Genomic DNA, 17,835 nt, shown 5'->3' with positions numbered 1-17,835 from the left:
CTCTAAGATTATGATCACCAACCAGTGATTTTATCTGAGTAGCACAACAACAATTTATGGCAGCAGACTGACAACTAGTTCTCTTGAGATCCATGTCTGGTCTCTGATTCTGTAGTATTTTATGCCGATATTGCAAGTTACTCCTTAACTGGCCGGATATAACTGAACTTACAAAGTCAAGATAAAAAACCTGTCATGGAATGAGAGAAGAGCCTGGTATCTTTGTAATAGAAATATATTTCTTGTGAGGCAGGTCTTAAAGAACATACTAAAAACAAAAATTCATGAAGAATGAAGCTTTAAATAGTTTCAACTGAAACTACTGGTCAACTGAAAAAGAACATTATCAACCAAAATAATTCCTGAATTGGATTTCTCCAATATCACAATTAGATAAATTCCTAAATCTGAGAAAGACCCTCTTCTCTCTCGCTCTCTTTTTTTTTTCCCACACAAATGGACAAGAGTCCCAGAGAATAGGTTTAGACATTTGTTCACAGTTTGTAATCAGTAAAGATGGAACTCAGTGCTATTTTTCTGAGTTACGAGGTTATCCAGTGTATTCTCTTGGGCAAGAGGAAAAGTCCATAAAAATGGAAAGAAACAGTTTCATTTTTCTCTGGGAAAAGTGAAATAGCTTCCCAATGACCATAATAGAGAGGGTTGAAACAGGAACAGGTCTGGACCATAACGGGTCCTGAGGTGGCGAGATGACTTCTCTGCAACTGTTTACTCATGATATAATTTCCAGTCTTTGGCTCAATTTTGTTTTGTTTGTTGCTCTCTGTGTTTTCTCCACTTATTTCAGAAAAACTGGAGCCCTGTAGGGCCAAGCTCTTTCCGTTTTTTTTCACTGGCTGTGATATCCATCTCATTGTCTTCCATTGTTCCTCCCCAGGAATCAAAATAACCCCCCAGGAGCTGGCATCACCCCTGCTCTATGTTAAAGCACCAACAAGGTTGATGTGGCTTCGTAATTACCCTTCTGGGATGACAAATGTAAGCATTTGGTAAAGATCCTTGTAGATCACTCTGGTGCTTTTCTGTGCTGCTCTGGCTCGTGTTTGTAACATTCAACATGTTTTTATGGCACTAGAAAGACCTCAAGCTACCGAACTTGGAAAATAAAAAAATCCAGCATTTGTAAGGAAGACCAAATCAATAGTTTTCATTTCTGACAAAATATTCAGACTATGATCTGAATTATTTCCAGATAAATAATCACTTTTCATATTCTTTTTGCTTTTGCCAACATAAGAGGAGGCTAAATTTCTGTTTTTAAAATGCTTTTCAGTGAAATAAGAATTTAACAGTATGCGAAATATCAGTGCAAAATTTGAAGTATGCACTGGAAACTACCACCCATTATCATAGACTCTGAAAAAAAAACCGTATTTCTTCATGCATAGTGAGATTTACACAATACCCTTCTTTGCTGAGTATAACATATCCAAACAAGCATGCTCTTTGAGTCTCAAAAATCCAGTCTTTTTTCCTACCCTATCATCCCACTCTACTTATGCAATGGAAGTTTCTGAACCTCTTTAATCAGCAAACTTTAATGAAATAGAGACTATAATGGAATTCTCTAGAATATTCCTGTAATGTTTCTTTAAAAGAATAGTTAACAATAAAATACAGCAAGAGTATTTTAATCATGTTTATGAGTTTTGGTGTAGAAAACAATCTTTGTACTATTTTATTCTTTTAATGTTCATGATCTTTGAGAGACATAGTAAATATGTGCCACATAACCAGAAATATTTTAAATCTGAAATAATGGCACAGTTGTGCATGCCTGTGTGTATAATTGGCTCTCTCAATGTGGCTTTCAAATATATTAAAAAATGTTTAAACACAGGTGCTTCTGCTCAGTCTGCCATGAGCTGCAAGTATCTTCATGATTCACTCCCTCTGCATCTTATGCTATCCTTGTTCTAAGGCTATCTTCTCAGAGGAAACTTACCTGACTATTGAGAAGAACTGATACCATTTCCATCCACAGAAATTCCTATCTTCTATCCTTCTAGCACTAATCATTATTTAATGTACTGTATATTTTGCTAAGTTACTTATTAACTTGTCTGTTTTCTTCCCTTACAATGTAAGCTCCATGATGGCAGGATTCTTTTTTGTTTTTATATTCCCGGCACCTTAAACAGGATCTGACATACAAAAGATGCTCAGTAAATATGTACTGAATGAACCATATACACTGAATATATACAAGATATAGACAACTCCGTTCTGCATAGTGATCACAAGAAAACTTAGTTCAGCTTCCTGTTTGTGTCATGACTTTTTCAGGTGTTAAGCTGAACAAGAATAATTCACTAATGTGTTTGTCTGTGGAATTGTAAAGCATTCCTTTAGTGTGATAGACAACCTCTTGCCAACCTCTGTTATCATTAATGCATTGACACGTGTGTGTGTGTGTGTGTGCGTGATTTATGCCTTGATTCATAAAGACCTGTTTCTGTGTTTTTTTTAACAAAGCCATTAGTGCCCATCAGTATAATATGTCTGCATTATTAATATGAAGGTGTTGGTCACAGAACATTTTCTTCAGGGATCTTGGAATGAATTCAATGAACAGAAAAAGCAGGACTAACCTGATTTACATCTTCACTGGCAGCATCTGGGACAAAAATACAGAAACCAAAGTTAAGGGATTGTACGACATTTAATAAGTAAAACGAACAATCCACTGAGTGTAGTATCTTGCTTATTTTAACAACAATATATTTTAAAACCACAAATTGATTTGAATACGTTAAAATGCACCATGGCAAATAAAGTGAGGGTGTTGCACTGGCAGTATATACAATAACAAAGATCTCTCATTCATAAAGTGCCACTTTCTTTGAAAAATAATATTCATATACTTTCAGACCCCCTCAAAATATCTAACTTCTTTAAAAATCCTTTCAGAACAAAGTAGTGTAGGCTTCTTTTAAAATTATAACACATATATCCAATATATCAATCACAGTTTTAAGGAATAATGTAGCATAAAGTTTATATCCTATATACATAAAATTAAATTTTCTGGATTCTGGTAATACTGTCTCCTCATCACAGCCACAAAATTTAGAGATCTGGTAAATATTATGATTAATTAAAATCACAGACCAATATGCTGTCTCATTAACAGATTGGTACCAAGACACTCATTTTAGGAAAGTGGGTATCATTTGTGTTAATAGTCTCCTCACTCTCCATCTCTGAAGTTTCCTTTTAAAATTTGTAAACACTTCATAGAAAGTTAAGTCTAGGTAATCTGTGTTCCCTTCAAATTCAGATAGCAAAAGCAAACACCTGTATCCTGGCACTCATAGAAGACCCTTACCATGTAGAAGAAATACTTTCAATTCATTTAGGATTTGAAAGCACAAAAATAAAATTTGCTAGAAAGCACACTGGTTTAAAACCAGATGATTGAATTTGATTTTTTAATGTTTATTTATAAGTAGAGTATTAAAGTATATATATTAAGTACATCTAAGTTTTAAATATCTGTTGTATACATAATTCATATAATTATGTTTCATACATTTAATATTCTAAATATGTATAATATATATATAATTCATATCACTATGAACTTATCTGTTTGGTGAGGGGAATATAGAGAAGACTCTATTAGCTTTTCAGAATTAATGTTGAATTAATGGAAGAATTTCTGATGGATAAAAATTCAGATTATCTCAAGCTACATGTCCTTTTTAAAGATACCCTATTTAGAAAGTTGCATATGTAATTCTTCAAAACTCTATGTCTGGCAAGATAGTTCAGGGTTTTGTATACACATGCACGCACACACACACACTGAGGAGGGAGGAAGGGAGAGAAGTCCCTGCCTAGAGCTTTGGGATATGTGGCAAGAGGCTTAGATTACAGGCAAATTGCTCACCTTGTATGAGACAAACAGCCAGGGTCAGAAGCATTGGCACTGTGGTTATCCTCATGTTGAATGATGATGTAAGTTGGTTACCAGCCTGCTCCTTGCATTGCTCACCAGCTGGTGCTCTAAGACTGAAGCTGTGGAGATGCAGCTCACTTTTATAATATAACTGTGGGTAACACCCACAACAGCCAACACTGCAAAACCAGTTGTTCCAGGTCATGCTAAACTTAATATAACACATCAATTTAGTTTCCATCTTTTAGGATCCTGTCAAGGTGGCAGATTTGCACAAAAGCTATTTCTAAAGTAGTTCTAATGTGTTTTCAAGATATCTGCCCTAGAAGGCAAGAGATTATGTCCAAAACTCAAAAGTTTAGCACTCCAGAGTCCAATATGAGAGCTGAATTTCTCACCAACCCTAGACACATTTCCTCATACACAAACGTGTTTCTAATTCAGCTCCCTTCATAAGTGAGAAGGGAGGGGAAAATAAGGCAGATGGGTTGTCCTACAAGTCAGGTAAAGATTTAAAGACATCTGGAGAATGCTGCTGATAGCAAGAGCACCTAGGGTTCCTTTTGCTTCCATCTGCATCTGTCCTAGAGTGTTTCAGTTCAGTGTCACAGACTCATATATAAGTTATAAAATGACCCTAAGGGATAACTATCAAAACTCAAACACTGAAGACATGGGGAAACAGAAACTAACAGAAGAAGCTATGAGTTTCCCAAAAGCACACCATTGAGATGGAAAAGAAGACCACAATTTCAACATTTTTTCAACTCCATATGCTGCTTCACCACTATACATTAGTAAAGGCAGAAAGATGTGAAATCGAAACTTGTGCATAGCTACTCACATTCTCCACCAAAAAAAAAAAAGCTTGCACACAGCTACTTTTAAAGTTTTTCAATCTGAAAGACATTTTAAATGTTCAAGCCTTATCTGTAGTCTAGCCAAACATCATAATCATAAACATTAGAGATGCACGGTTTAACTTTCCACAGTCCAATAAGTCAGTTCAGTCACTCAGTCGTGTCCGACTCTTTGTGACCCCATGAATCACAGCACCCCAGGCCTCCCTGTCCATCACCAACTCCCGGAGTTCTCTCAAACTCATGTCCATCAAGTCGGTGATGCCATCCAGCCATCTCATCCTCGGTCGTCCCCTTCTCCTCCTGCCCCCAGTCCCTCCCAGCATCAGAGTCTTTTCCAATGAGTCAACTCTTTGCATGAGGTGGCCAAAGTACTGGAGCTTCAGCTTTAGCATCATTCCCTCCAAAAAACACCCAGGGCTGATCTCCTTCAGAATGGACTCATTGGATCTCCTTGCAATCCAAGGGACTGTCAAGAGTCTTCTCCAACACCACAGTTCAAAAGCATCAATTCTTCGGTGCTCAGCTTTCTTCACAGTCCAACTCTCACATCCATACATGACCACAGGAAAAACAATAGCCTTGACTAGACGGACCTTTGTTAACAAAGTAATATCTCTGCTTTTCAATATGCTATCTAGGTTGGTCATAACTTTTCTTCCAAGGAGTAAGTGTCTTTTAATTTCATGGCTGCAATCACCATCTGCAGTGATTTTGGAGCCCAAAATATAAAGTCTGACACCGTTTCCACTGTTTCCCCATCTATTTCCCATGAAGTGATGGGACCAGATGCCATGATCTTCATTTTCTGAATGTTGAGCTTTAAGCCAACTTTTTCACTCTCCTCTTTCACTTTCATCAAGAGGCTTTTTAGTTCCACAGTCCATCATTTTCCAAATTACTGTTTGGAAATTTTCACTTAAATCAGTTTTAGATTAAGTTTACTCCTGTAATACTTCATTATTTAGTTTCCCAAGAAGTAAAGAAGAAACAAAATATTTAAAAGTATAGATAACTTTTCCAGAGAAAGTATCTTCTCCTTAGTTCCTTCTTCCGTTCTACAAGTAATGCCTTTTGTCTACTGGTTTATTTTACTCCATTCAATAAAGCACCTGGAGAATTATGCAAAGGTGACTGAAATCAAAGCCAAATGATTGGATTCTGGTATTCTACATATTTCCAAATCTATAGAAAGGATATTTTGGATTCAATGGGATCAAAGCCATTTTAAAGATTGTTCCAGAAAACTGATCTAAGGCTAGCCAATGCTGAGGTCGTGTCAATATTCTGAATATACCCTCAAAGCCAGACTATTTCTTTTTCTTTCTTCCATGAAATAATTTCTTTCCTATAAAATATAATCATTGGTCTCAAAGTCTGTGCTGTATTTCTGTATTTCTTTCCAACAGTTTAGTAAAATTAGTGACCATAGAAAGCAAGTTCAGATTGGATTACTATTACAGGTTAGAAAATTGATATCTGTCATAGCTTAATGGAAAGAGAATGGGACAGGGAATCAGAAAAATTTTCAATTTCTGTCTTTGCAGCTATACAGTGTAATGGAAATGAACATGGCTTTGGCTCATAGCAAACCTGGGTTCAAATCTTGATCATGAGTTACCAGCCATGTTGCCTTGGGCAAATCACTTATTTTCTTTCAGCCTGTTTCCTAATATGTAAAGCAGGGATAGTAAAACTATATTGTACAATTGTTATAAAGAGTTAGAGGTAAATTGTGTGTGTGTGTATGTGTATGTAATGTTCAGGAAAATTCCAAGTACATGTGATAAGCTTTATAGTTGATAGGTGGTCTTGCATTTTCATCTCATTATAATGATGTGGCTTCCTAGGTAATTTCTAAGATTTCAAGAAAAGTCAACATCTCTTAGACGTGGTCCATAATGACAGACTTAAGTTTGCTCAGCACAGAAATAACAATCCCACAACATTCTGAAGTAAAATCAAAAAGTCAAGATACAAGCTCTCTTTTTCATCCTATCATTGTGTTCTCAACCATGATACCTAAAACAAACCAAAGTATTAGCCATTTAAATTTGCCGAAGCTGTTGCTAGATTTTGGTCATCATTGATTCCTGTAAAATCTTCTTCTGTATAACGACATGCCAATACTAATATTTTAATCTTCCATTTGCTCTGGTAGAACATATGAAATGTGTCCTAATCATACACTCTTACTGATGGTGTGTGCGTGGGTGTGTGGTCAGTCATGTCCAACTCTTTGCAACCCCATGCACTGTAGCCTTTCAGGCTCCTCTATCCCTGAGATTTCCAGAATACTGGAGTGGGTTGCCATTTTCTTCTCCAGGGCATCTTCCTGACCCAGGGATTGAACCCATGTCTACTGCACTGGCAGGCAGATTCTTTACCCCTGAGCCACCAGGGAAGCCCATTATTGATGGTAGGAAAGTTTAATGCCTTACAGTTGAATTGGTGACTGTGCAATATGCAATGATGAAAATCAAACCTAGCCCAGATGGACAGTCTTCCCAGGAGTGGAAGTGGTCAGAGGGTGTAACAAAGAACCGAAAGATGATTGTGCCTCTAAAGTATCCCAGCTATGAGGAAGGATGGAAGGAGTTAGTTCCCCTTCTTACTGGAGAAGAGTTCCTCACTGACACCCAGAACCTTATGAAACGATGCATAAGAGGATTGAAACTCATAGCCTCTTCCAGGAGAATAAAATTGCCAAGAGAAGATTCAGCAAGCACTGCAATACCAGAAGCATGTGTCAGCTGGCTCTTGTCATCAAAGCTACTTCTCCACTTCATTTTAGACATGTAAATCCAGAGGTGATTGATCACACACTCTGTTAATCACTTCTTACTTCAAAAACCATAGACTTGAAATTCGAATGAAAGGAACTGAGGTTTTAGAGAGCTGGGTTAATAGAGTACTTTTGTATTAGATTGTCAGAATACTTTCCTTAAATTCTAAATTTTTTTTTTCCAGCTGTTTTAGTTTTTCATCAAATATGCACAACCCTTTTCCTTCCCATTAAAAAGGAATGGAGTTAGGTTGCAGAAAGTATAGACTTTACAATTCAACACAGGTATCAAGTGGCCCAGAATCTGAATTCTCATCAAGTATATTCACACAGGGGGAAGAGATGAGAAAACTAGGAAGGAAACAAGACTTGACAGATCAGCAGTGTTACTAAAGACAAAGGTTACTTCTGAAATCCAAAGTTAGCAGATCACTGCTCAGATATTCTCTTTTTCTATGCTGAGATTTCCTTGATGATTACATCAGTTTAATAAATAACTATAATCCCTTACAGTTAAACCACCTTCTGCATCTTTCCAAACAGTCTGTCTTCCATGAGCTCTCTTGATTTGTTTATTCGATGCTGTGAGGCAGCAGAGCAGGTGTCATTGTCCTTTCCTTACCTGCCAAAAATGGTGCCATTCATAAACCTCAGAGTAGGAACTGGCCTCAGTGGTAGTCCCAGCCTTGCCACTTTCTTATTTTTTACACCCTACATTGCTAGTGCATAGATTTTCAGGCAGTTCAAGAGAATCTGGATGTTACAGTGCTATAAACTAGGTACAATGTTCTATTGCTAACATAGTCCTTTCTAACTATTGCCTCCTCTCACATATTCATACGTACACACAACCATAAACCCATAATGAAAAAAGAAGCATGCTGTGACCATGATTGACAAAGTATATAACCTAATAGTTCTTAGATGAATTAGTTTTTTATTTACTTAATTCTTTGTTTCCTTTCCTAAGAGTCTCATGTTTTTCCTGACTAACAAGTCTGTATTCTCCCTTTTAGAAGATACTAACTGGAAAACAGCCTTTACCGCCCCCCCTTCTTTTTTTTGAAAGTCCTATTAACAGGTATTGAAACCAATTGTGCTTTTTTCTGGGGCTCTGAAGAGCTCTGTTACCACAGTCCTTTATGTTTTAGTGCAGAGAAGAATTCAGTGTGAGCAAAGTGATAGATAAGCAGTGTTTCTTTTAGAATAGGATTCTTGCAAAGTTTACAAGTGGGCAAGTGAGAAATGCCATGCCCTGAGAACTTATGCAGCTACAGTTTTATAATCAAAGGAAAAGTGGGGAGAGGGAGAAGACCGTCTTTGTCTTACTTAAGTAGATGTCATGCTTCCATCATCAGCTCCTCCTCCAGGTTGAGCAAGGGATTTTTCTTGCCCCTACATGGTCAAGCTAGGTGCACAAATTATTGTTTTTATGTGTGCAGAGAGATGTCCTGGAGATCATTAACTTACTGAGTTCACTGGGTGGGATGGGGATCTCCTGTCACCACTGTTTTTTTGTTTTGGGGTCTGTCTCGTGCTTCTTGCACGGTTTTATTGCTAAGTAAACCTGCTTTCTTGAGAAATCCATTAACTTGTAGGGGTCTCCCATATTTTTTTCTACTTACAATTCCTTATAATGAATAATGAAGTCACCCAGTCATGTCCGGCTCTTTGAGACTCCATGGACTGTAGTCTACCAGGCTCCTCTGTCCATGGGATTTTCCAGGCAAGGGTACCAGAGTGGGTTGCCATTTCCTTCTCCAGGGGTTCTTACTAACCCAGGGATTGAACCTGGGTCTCCCACATTGCAGGCAGATGCTATACTATCTGAGCCTCTAGGGAAGCCTACAATCCCTTACTGGGATTATCTATTTAATCACCTCTTTGTACCTTCACTCCCTCTATGAGAATTTCTTTCTGTTTGTCTAGAAAGGCTAAGAGACTATAGAGATAAGCATATCATTTTATCTAAGATCAAGATGAGATGGGTGCTGTTTGATCACTAAGCATACAGACTTTACTATTTATAGATATAATTGTTGCTTTTGTTAGATTAGGATTAAGAAAACAGAATGATTCAATACCTAATGTTTAACCATATTAAATTGGTTCTTAAATACAATATCCAGCTTCTCCTACCGTTGATACTACTGAGACCCCTGTTCCATGAAACTATACTATCCATTACCTGGGTATTCTGTATGTTCTGAAGTCTCCTAGGATTTATTCTGACTGTAGAAAACAGGTTTCTGGAACTGTAGTCCTTTGGGGGGAAATTACAATGGCTTAATTCTGAAGTAGCTAGTATACTGAATTTAGGTAAAAGAGTAATGCATATTTTATACTGAAATATTTTATGTACATACTTACAATAAGAAAATTTGTAGGTAAAATTAGGAAAATATCTTTCAGTTCAGTTCAGTTCAGTCGTTCAGTCATGTCCGACTATTTGCGACCCCATGAATCACAGCACGCCAGGCCTCCCTGTCCATCACCAACTCCTGGAGTTCACTCAGACTCATGTGATTGAGTCAGTGATGCCATCCAGCCATCTCATCCACTGTCGGCCCCTTCTCCTCCTGCCCCCAATCCCTCCCAGCATCAGGGGCTTTTCCAATGAACCAACTCCTCGCATGAGGTGGCCAAAGTATTGGAGTTTCAGCTTTAGCATCAGTCCTTCCAATGAACACCCAGGACTGATCTCCTTTAGGATGGACTGGTTAGATCTCCTTGCAGTCCAAGGGACTCTCAAGAGTCTTCTCCAACACCATAGTTCAAAAGCATCAATTATTCAGCGCTCAGCTTTCTTTATTCAATTGTTTGCAAAGAAACAAAATTTGCTATCATTTATGGTACGTCATTTTGTGTACCATAATGTACATTATTACATAAAGTATATACATAAAGTACATCTTTAAGGTGTACTTACTAAGTGACAGGGACAACAATAAGGAGTAAGTATCATTTTGTTCTGTTTTTACAGGTTAAAAAACAGAGGTTTCAAAACCAATACAGTACTGTAAAGTAAAATAAAGTAAAAATTAAAAAAAAAAAATAGAGGTTTCAGTTCAGTCACTCATTTGAGTCCGACTCTTTGCCACCCCATGAACTGCAGCACACCAGGCCTCCCTGTCCATCACCAACTCCTGGAGTCCAGGCAAACCCACGTCCATTTTCTCGATGATGCCAACAAACCATCTCATCCTCTGTCATCCCCTGCCCTCAGTCTTTCCCAGCATCAGGGTCTTTTCAAATGAGTCAGATCTTTGCATTGCTACTGCTACTGCTAAGTCGCTTCAGTCCAAAAAATTGAAGTTTCAGCTTCAGCATCAGTCCTTCCACTGACACCCAGGACTGATCTCCTTTAGGATGGACTGGTTGGATCTCCTTGCAGTCCAAGGACTCTCAACAGTTTTCTCCAACACCACAGTTCAAAGGCATCAATTCTTTGGCACTCAGCTTTCTTTATAGTCCAACTCTCACATCCATACTTGACCACTAGGAAAACCATAACCTTGACTAGACAGACCTTTGTTGGCAAAGTAATATCTCTGCTTTTCAATATGCTGTCTAGGTTGGTCATAACTTTCCTTCCAAGGAGTAAGCGTCTTTTAATTTCATGGCTGCAGTCACCATCTGCAGTGATTTTGGAGACCCAAAAAATAGTCAGCCAGTTTCCACTGTTTCCCAGTCTATTTGCCATGAAATGATGGGACCAGATGCCATGATCTCAGTTTTCTGAATGTTGAGCTTTAAGCCGACTTTTTCACTCTCCTCTTTCACTTTCATCAAGAGGCTCTTTAGTTCTTCTTCACTTCCTGCCATAAGGGCGGTAACATCTGCATGTCTGAGGTGATTGATATTTCTCCTGGCAATCTTGATTCCAGCTTGTGCTTCCTCCAGCCCAGCGTTTCTCATGATGTACTCTGCATATAAGTTAAATAAGCAAGGTGACAATATACAGCCTTGACATACTCCTTTTCCTATTTGGAACCAGTCTGTTGTTCCATGTCCAGTTCTAACTGTTGCTTCCTGACCTGCATACATCAAGAGGCAGGTCAGGTGGTCTGATATTCCCATCTCTCTCAGAATTTTCCTGTTTATTGTGATCTACACAGCAAAGGCTTTGGCATAGTCAATAAAGCAGAAATAGATGTTTTTCTGGAACTCTCTTGCTTTTTCGATGATCCAGCGGATGTTGGCAATTTGATCTCTGGTTCCTCCGTCTTTTCTAAAACCAGTTTGAACATCAGGGAGTTTATGGTTCACGTATTGCTGAAGCCTGGCTTGGAGAATTTCAAGCATAGTAAAATACACAAGCATGTGAGATGAGTGCAATTGTGCAGTAGTTTGAACATTCTTTGGCATTACCTTCCTTTGGGATTGGGATGAAAACTGACCTTTTCCAGTCCTGTGGCTATTGCTAAGTTTTCCAAAAAATGCTGGCATATTAACTGCAGGACTTTCACAGCATCATCTTTCAGGATTTGAAATAACTCAACTGGAATTCCATCACCTCCACTAGCTTTGTTCATAGTGATACTTCCTAAGGCCCACTTGACTTCACATTCCAGGATATCTGGCTCTAGGTGAGTGATCACACCATCATGATTATATGGGTCATGAAGATCTTTTATTGTACAGTTTTTCTGTGTATTCTTGCCACCTCTTCTTAATATCTTCTGCTTCTGTTAGGTCCCTACCATTTCTGTCTTTTATTGAGCCCATCTTTGCATGAAATGTTTCCTTGGTATCTCCAATTTTCTTGAAGAGATCTCTAATCTTTCCCATTCTATTGTTTTCCTCTATTTCTTTTCACTAATCACTGAGGATGGCTTTCTTATTTCTCCTTTCTATTCTTTGGAACTCTGCATTCAAATGGGTATATCTTTCCTTTTTTCCTTTGCTCTTCACTTCCCTTCTGTTCATAGCTATTTGTAAGGCCTCCTCAGACAGCCATTTTGCTTTTTTGCATTTTCTTTTTCTGGGGGGATGATCTTGCTCCCTGTCTCCTGTACAATGTCACAAACCTCCATCCATCGTTCTTCAGGCACTCTATCAGATCTAATTCCTTGAATCTGTTTGTCACTTTTACTGTATAATTGTAAGGTTTTGATTTAGGTCATACCTAAATGGTCTAGTGGTTTTCCTCACTTTCTTCAGTTTAAGTCTGAATTTGGCAATAAGGAGTTCATGATCTGAGCCACAGTCAGCTCCTGGTCTTGTTTTTGCTGACTGTATAGAACTTCTCCATCTTTAGCTGCAAAGAATATAATCAATCTGATTTTGGTGTCGACCATCTGGTGATGTGAGGTTTGGTGAGACTCTGTTACTTTTCCAAAGTCATATAGCCTGTAAGCAGTGGTTGTTGCAAATGCTAACAGTCAGTACTAATGGAGGCAGTTAAATCCAGAGCCCAAACTCCAAACTACCACGCACTGTAGTGACCATACTATCTACACCTATAACTAACTTATCTCAGACACTCCCTGCAATAGACTGAACCATGTCCCTCCAAAATTCATATTTTTATGTCTTAATCAACCCCTAGTATCTCAGAACATGACTGTATTTAAGAAAAAAAATCCTTTCAAAGGTGATCAAGTTAAAATGAGGCCATTAGGGTTGAGCCCTAACCCAACTGATTGGTGCCCTTATAAGAAGAAATTTGGACACAGACTCGAGGGATGCCTGTGCACAGGGACTTACCCCAGGCGACATGGTTTGTTCATGGTCAAGATGGACCTCATGTCTAGGTTTTAAGACTTAAAATTTTGTTCTAAAAGCAGCAAGTTAAATAGCACCAACCATTGTGTCATATCATAATTCTGATTTATTAGACATAAAAAAGGATTAATAAATTAGAGAATTATCAAGTATGGGACTAAATTACCAAACTGTGGTTTTAAAAAGTTTTAAATGTATGTCCAAAGTTAGGTGTTATGGTATTCCAATAGATTCCATAATATTGCCCACATGAATATAACACATATTCACTCAGTTCAGTTCAGTCGCTCAGTCATGTCCGACTCTTTGCGATCCTATGAATAGCAGCATGCCAGGCCTCCCTGTCCATCACCAACTCCCGGAGTTCACTCAAACTCATGTCCATCAAGTCAGTGATGCCATCCAGCCATCTCATCCTGGGTCGTCCCCTTCTGCTCCTGCCCCCAATCCCTCCCAGCATCAGAGTCTTTTCCAATGAGTCAACTCCTCACATGAGGTGCCCAAAGTATTGGAGTTTCAGCTTTAGCATCAGTCCTTCCAATGAACACCCAGGGCTGATCTCCTTTAGGATGGACTGGTTGGACCTCGTGCAGTCCAAGGGACTCTCAAGAGTCTTCTCCAACACCACAGTTCAAAAGCATCAGTTCTTCGGCACTCAATTTCTTCACAGTCCAACTCTCATATCCATACATGACCACTGGAAAAACCATAGCCTTGACTAGACAGACCTTTGTTGGCAAAGTATTGTCTCTGATTTTCAATATGCTATCTAAGTTGGTCATAACTTTCCTTCCAAGGAGTATGTGTCTTTTAATTTCATGGCTGCAATCACCATCTGCAGTGATTTTGAAGACCCAAAAAACCAAAGTCTGACACTGTTTCCCCATCTATTTCCCATGAAGTGATGGGACTGGATGCCATGATCTTAGTTTTCCAAATGTTGAGCTTTAAGCCAACTTTTTCACTCTCCACTTTCACTTTCATCAAGAGACTTTTTAGTTCCTCTTCTCTTTCTGCCATAAGGGTGGTGTCATCTGCATATCTGAGGTGATTGATATTTCTCCTGGCAATCTCGATTCCAGCTTGTGTTTCTTCCAGTCCAGCGTTTCTCATGATGTACTCTGTGTATAAGTTAAATAAGCAGGGTGACAATATACAGCCTTGACATACTCCTTTTCCTATTTGGAACCAGTCTGTTGTTCCATGTCCAGTTCGAACTGTTGCTTCCTGACCTGCATACAGGTTTCTCAAGAGGCAGGTCAGGTGGTCTGATATTCTCATCTCTTTAAGAATAAATGCCTATATTTATTTGATATCATGTGAGAGCCCAGTGTTATACTTGTTAATAAAAGATATAGTCTCTAATCTCTAAGAAAATATAGTCTAATTGAAGAAGTAGAAAATAATCATACAAACCATTGTTTTCCTGAACACTGAAAATCAGCCCAGTTGAATGATTTCCCTCATGTCTATTAGCCATAAATGGAACCACTGTCAGGAATTCAAGTCTCCTAATATCCATATATATACACACAAATACGTGTATATATATATACACATTCTGATATATATTTTTTATACTCTCCCATGAGGTCTAAACACCGATTCAGTGAGATTAGGATAAGAAAGAAGAAAATATGAAAAGAGTACAAAAGTATTCAGAAAGATAATAAAGAGAACAGAAGGACACCAAGTACACTGAAAGAGAGAAATAATTAAATTTGAACCAATCTTGGTGATGAAGGGCAAATATTACCATGTTAAACGCTTTCCAAATTACAATTTTTAAAGATTTTTTTGATACAGACCATTTTGAAGGTCTTCATTGTTACGACATTGCTTCTATTTTACGTTTCTGGGTGGTGTTTTTTTTTTTGTTTTTTTTTTTTTTTTTTTTGCCACTCGGCATGTGGGATCTTAGCTCCCTGGCCAGGGACTGAACCTGTACCCCTACATTGAAAGGTGAAGTCCCAACCACTGGACCACCAGAGAAGTCCCACAGATTAAAAATTTGAATACGTATTCTCATCTGGGCCTCAAGATCAGCTTTTGAACAGGCTGGACATACATTATTGTTAACATTCTCATTTTAGTGAAACTTAGAGATATAGTAACTTTCTCAAAGATATAAACAGTAAGTGGTGAAAGCTGGAGTTCAACAGAAGTCTGTTCAATCAAGATTCCATTGCCTTTTCCCTATGCCCTTAGGTTTTTCTAACACTGAGAAAGATGCTTGAAGGTACTGCTTTCATACTTTCATTAGAAAGGAAATGATGAGAAGGCAAATAAGAGAACTAAAATACCTATTTTATTCTCTGAAAAGAGAAACAAAAAATTGGTATGTGTGCTAAGAGATGCATACTAAGTCATTCAGTCATATCCGACTCTTTGGGACCCTATGGATGGTAGCTCACCAGGCCCTTTTGTTCATGGGATTCTCCAGGCACGAATACTGGAGTGGGTTGCCATTTCCTCTTCCAGGGAATCTTCCCAACCCATGGATCGAACCCATGTCACTTATGTCTCCTGCATTGGCATGCATGCTCCTTACCATTAGCACCACTTGGGAAGCTCATGTTAAAGGGTACACCAGGGTTTTTGTTTGTTTATTTTGTTTTAATGATAAGATTTCTGTTTCTGGCCAAGATACAGGGACAAGGAAAGGAGATTTCCTCCCCCGGAAAAAAATTTTTTTAATTAGGATAAAAACTACATTAAACCATAGTTTTCTGATACTGGACATTAGATAATGCAGGCCATGATCCCTGGGAGTGAGAATAAAACCCCAGTTAGATCTTCATTGCCACTGTTTACTGTCTATAGGCTGTTGCATAGAGAGAGAAAACACAGGTAGAGCACAACAGTCTCCCTGAGATGAGGACACAAAGCTGCGAGTTGGGGAGACCAAGAGAACTAAAATTTACGTGGCATCGTACCAAGAGGAGAGAACTTCGAGGAGAGATTTGTAGCAAATTATCCACCTAGAGTCTTCAAATGCGTGATAATAAATAATTCTACATGAGAAAACTACTCAAGGCTGGGGGAAAAAAATCACCTTAAGAAGCAGAGGAAATAATATTTGAGTTTAAACAGGAGAGGAGATGGCTTGTGCTCCCACCAATAAAATGGGGGAAAAAATCTGTCATTCGGTTAGAAATCTGAGAAGGTATTTCTCTAGTAGGGGGACAAAATAATCCACAAAAGGCTGCTCTGGTTCCACCTAACAAAGCTTAAAAGCAAGGCTAGAAATTATCTACGTATTTTCAAGTAACTTCACTGTGTTCCAGAACAAACTTCAAGGACATTTAGAGGAAAGAAAAATATGCATCACCCAACAAAGTAAACAGAAAATGACTAGCATACAATCCAAAATTACCACAGACAAACCAAGAAACAGAAGATGGAATTCATGTTAAGAAGGAAAAATCAGTCGAAAGAACTGGCTGGACTCATGATTCCAGCGAAGTAATAGGAACTGGAGATACACTTCTGCAGTACTGCAGAACTTGCCACACTTCTATAGGAAGTAAACAGATAAAAACAAACACATAAAATATATGAAACAATGGTTTGCAAGATACTGAACAGTCGTCTCTTGAAATGGAGACAAGTGACCCATGATAAACAGTAAACAAACAAGGTGAACCTTAAAATTGCCCCAGCTTACTGTCCTTAGAACATTTACAGGTCACAGAGAATGGAGGAGAAGCTCAGGTACAGCCATGCAGACCCTGTGTCAAGGAGACAGCTGAGATTCCAGGAAGGTAAAGGCAGTTGAAATTTATCAAAACAGGATATTGGAGATGAGAGAGCTGATCAGTGGAAACCCTAGAAATATGAATAACCCTTAAGGATTCCGCAGAGTACTGATCACCAAACACGTGTGAGTAACCACTCAAGATCAAAGAAAGGTCCATCTGAAATGATTAAAGAGAACAGTACCCTATGTTTATACAGGATCAGGACTAGTACCTGTTCCTATCAACCGCACTGGAAAAATCTCAAAATTCATAAGGCAACTCATCCCTACTGGACAGAATACTCAAAAGGGCTGTGTCACAGTAGTAGGTGATAATTAGCTATAGTGTGAATATTTCTCCCCTCTTACCTAACAAATGGTAATAGCAAGACCCAAAAGAATTCAGTTTTCAATGAACAGAACTGTATCCGAGAACAAAATTAAAAATTATTTTCAGAAATAAAAAAATCATTCACTACTCAATAATATAAAACAATGTCTGGTATTCAATAAAAATTACCAAGCATGCTAAAGAAGCAAGAAAATAGTGAGGAAAAAAGTAAATCAATTAAAACTAACTCAAAACTGTCACAGATGTTGTAATTATCAGACAAGGACAACAAAACAGTTATAACCATGCTCCATATGTTTGAAAATATAAAGAAGAAACATGGAAGATACAAATTACAAAAAATAAAAATTGGACCTTGGAGTACAAAATTTAAAATATACTACATATGATTAATGGTAAATTGGATGTCATCAAAAAAAGATTAATTAATATAAAGACATATGACATAAA

At 38.1% G+C, this 17,835-nt stretch overlaps 1 protein-coding gene across 1 annotated transcript in view; it reads right to left on the bottom strand.

Annotated features, from left to right (window-relative positions):
* LOC128050797 (serine protease inhibitor Kazal-type 5-like) overlaps positions 1-3,968 on the bottom strand; it is a 68,554-nt gene extending 64,586 nt beyond the window's left edge. Inside the window, exons 1-2 of the mRNA XM_052643196.1 lie at positions 3,914-3,968; positions 2,613-2,638 (exon numbers count right to left, since the gene is read on the bottom strand). Of these exons, the coding sequence (XP_052499156.1) occupies positions 2,613-2,638; positions 3,914-3,968 (81 nt within the window). The remainder of the gene's footprint in view (positions 1-2,612; positions 2,639-3,913) is intronic.
* Between the last annotated feature and the right edge of the window lie 13,867 nt (positions 3,969-17,835).

This window comes from Budorcas taxicolor, chromosome 7 (genome assembly GCF_023091745.1).
Source record: "Budorcas taxicolor isolate Tak-1 chromosome 7, Takin1.1, whole genome shotgun sequence".
Taxonomy (NCBI): Eukaryota; Metazoa; Chordata; class Mammalia; order Artiodactyla; family Bovidae; genus Budorcas; species Budorcas taxicolor.
Note: the sequence above shows the minus strand (reverse complement) of the source record. Positions and strands in the feature narration are given on the sequence as shown.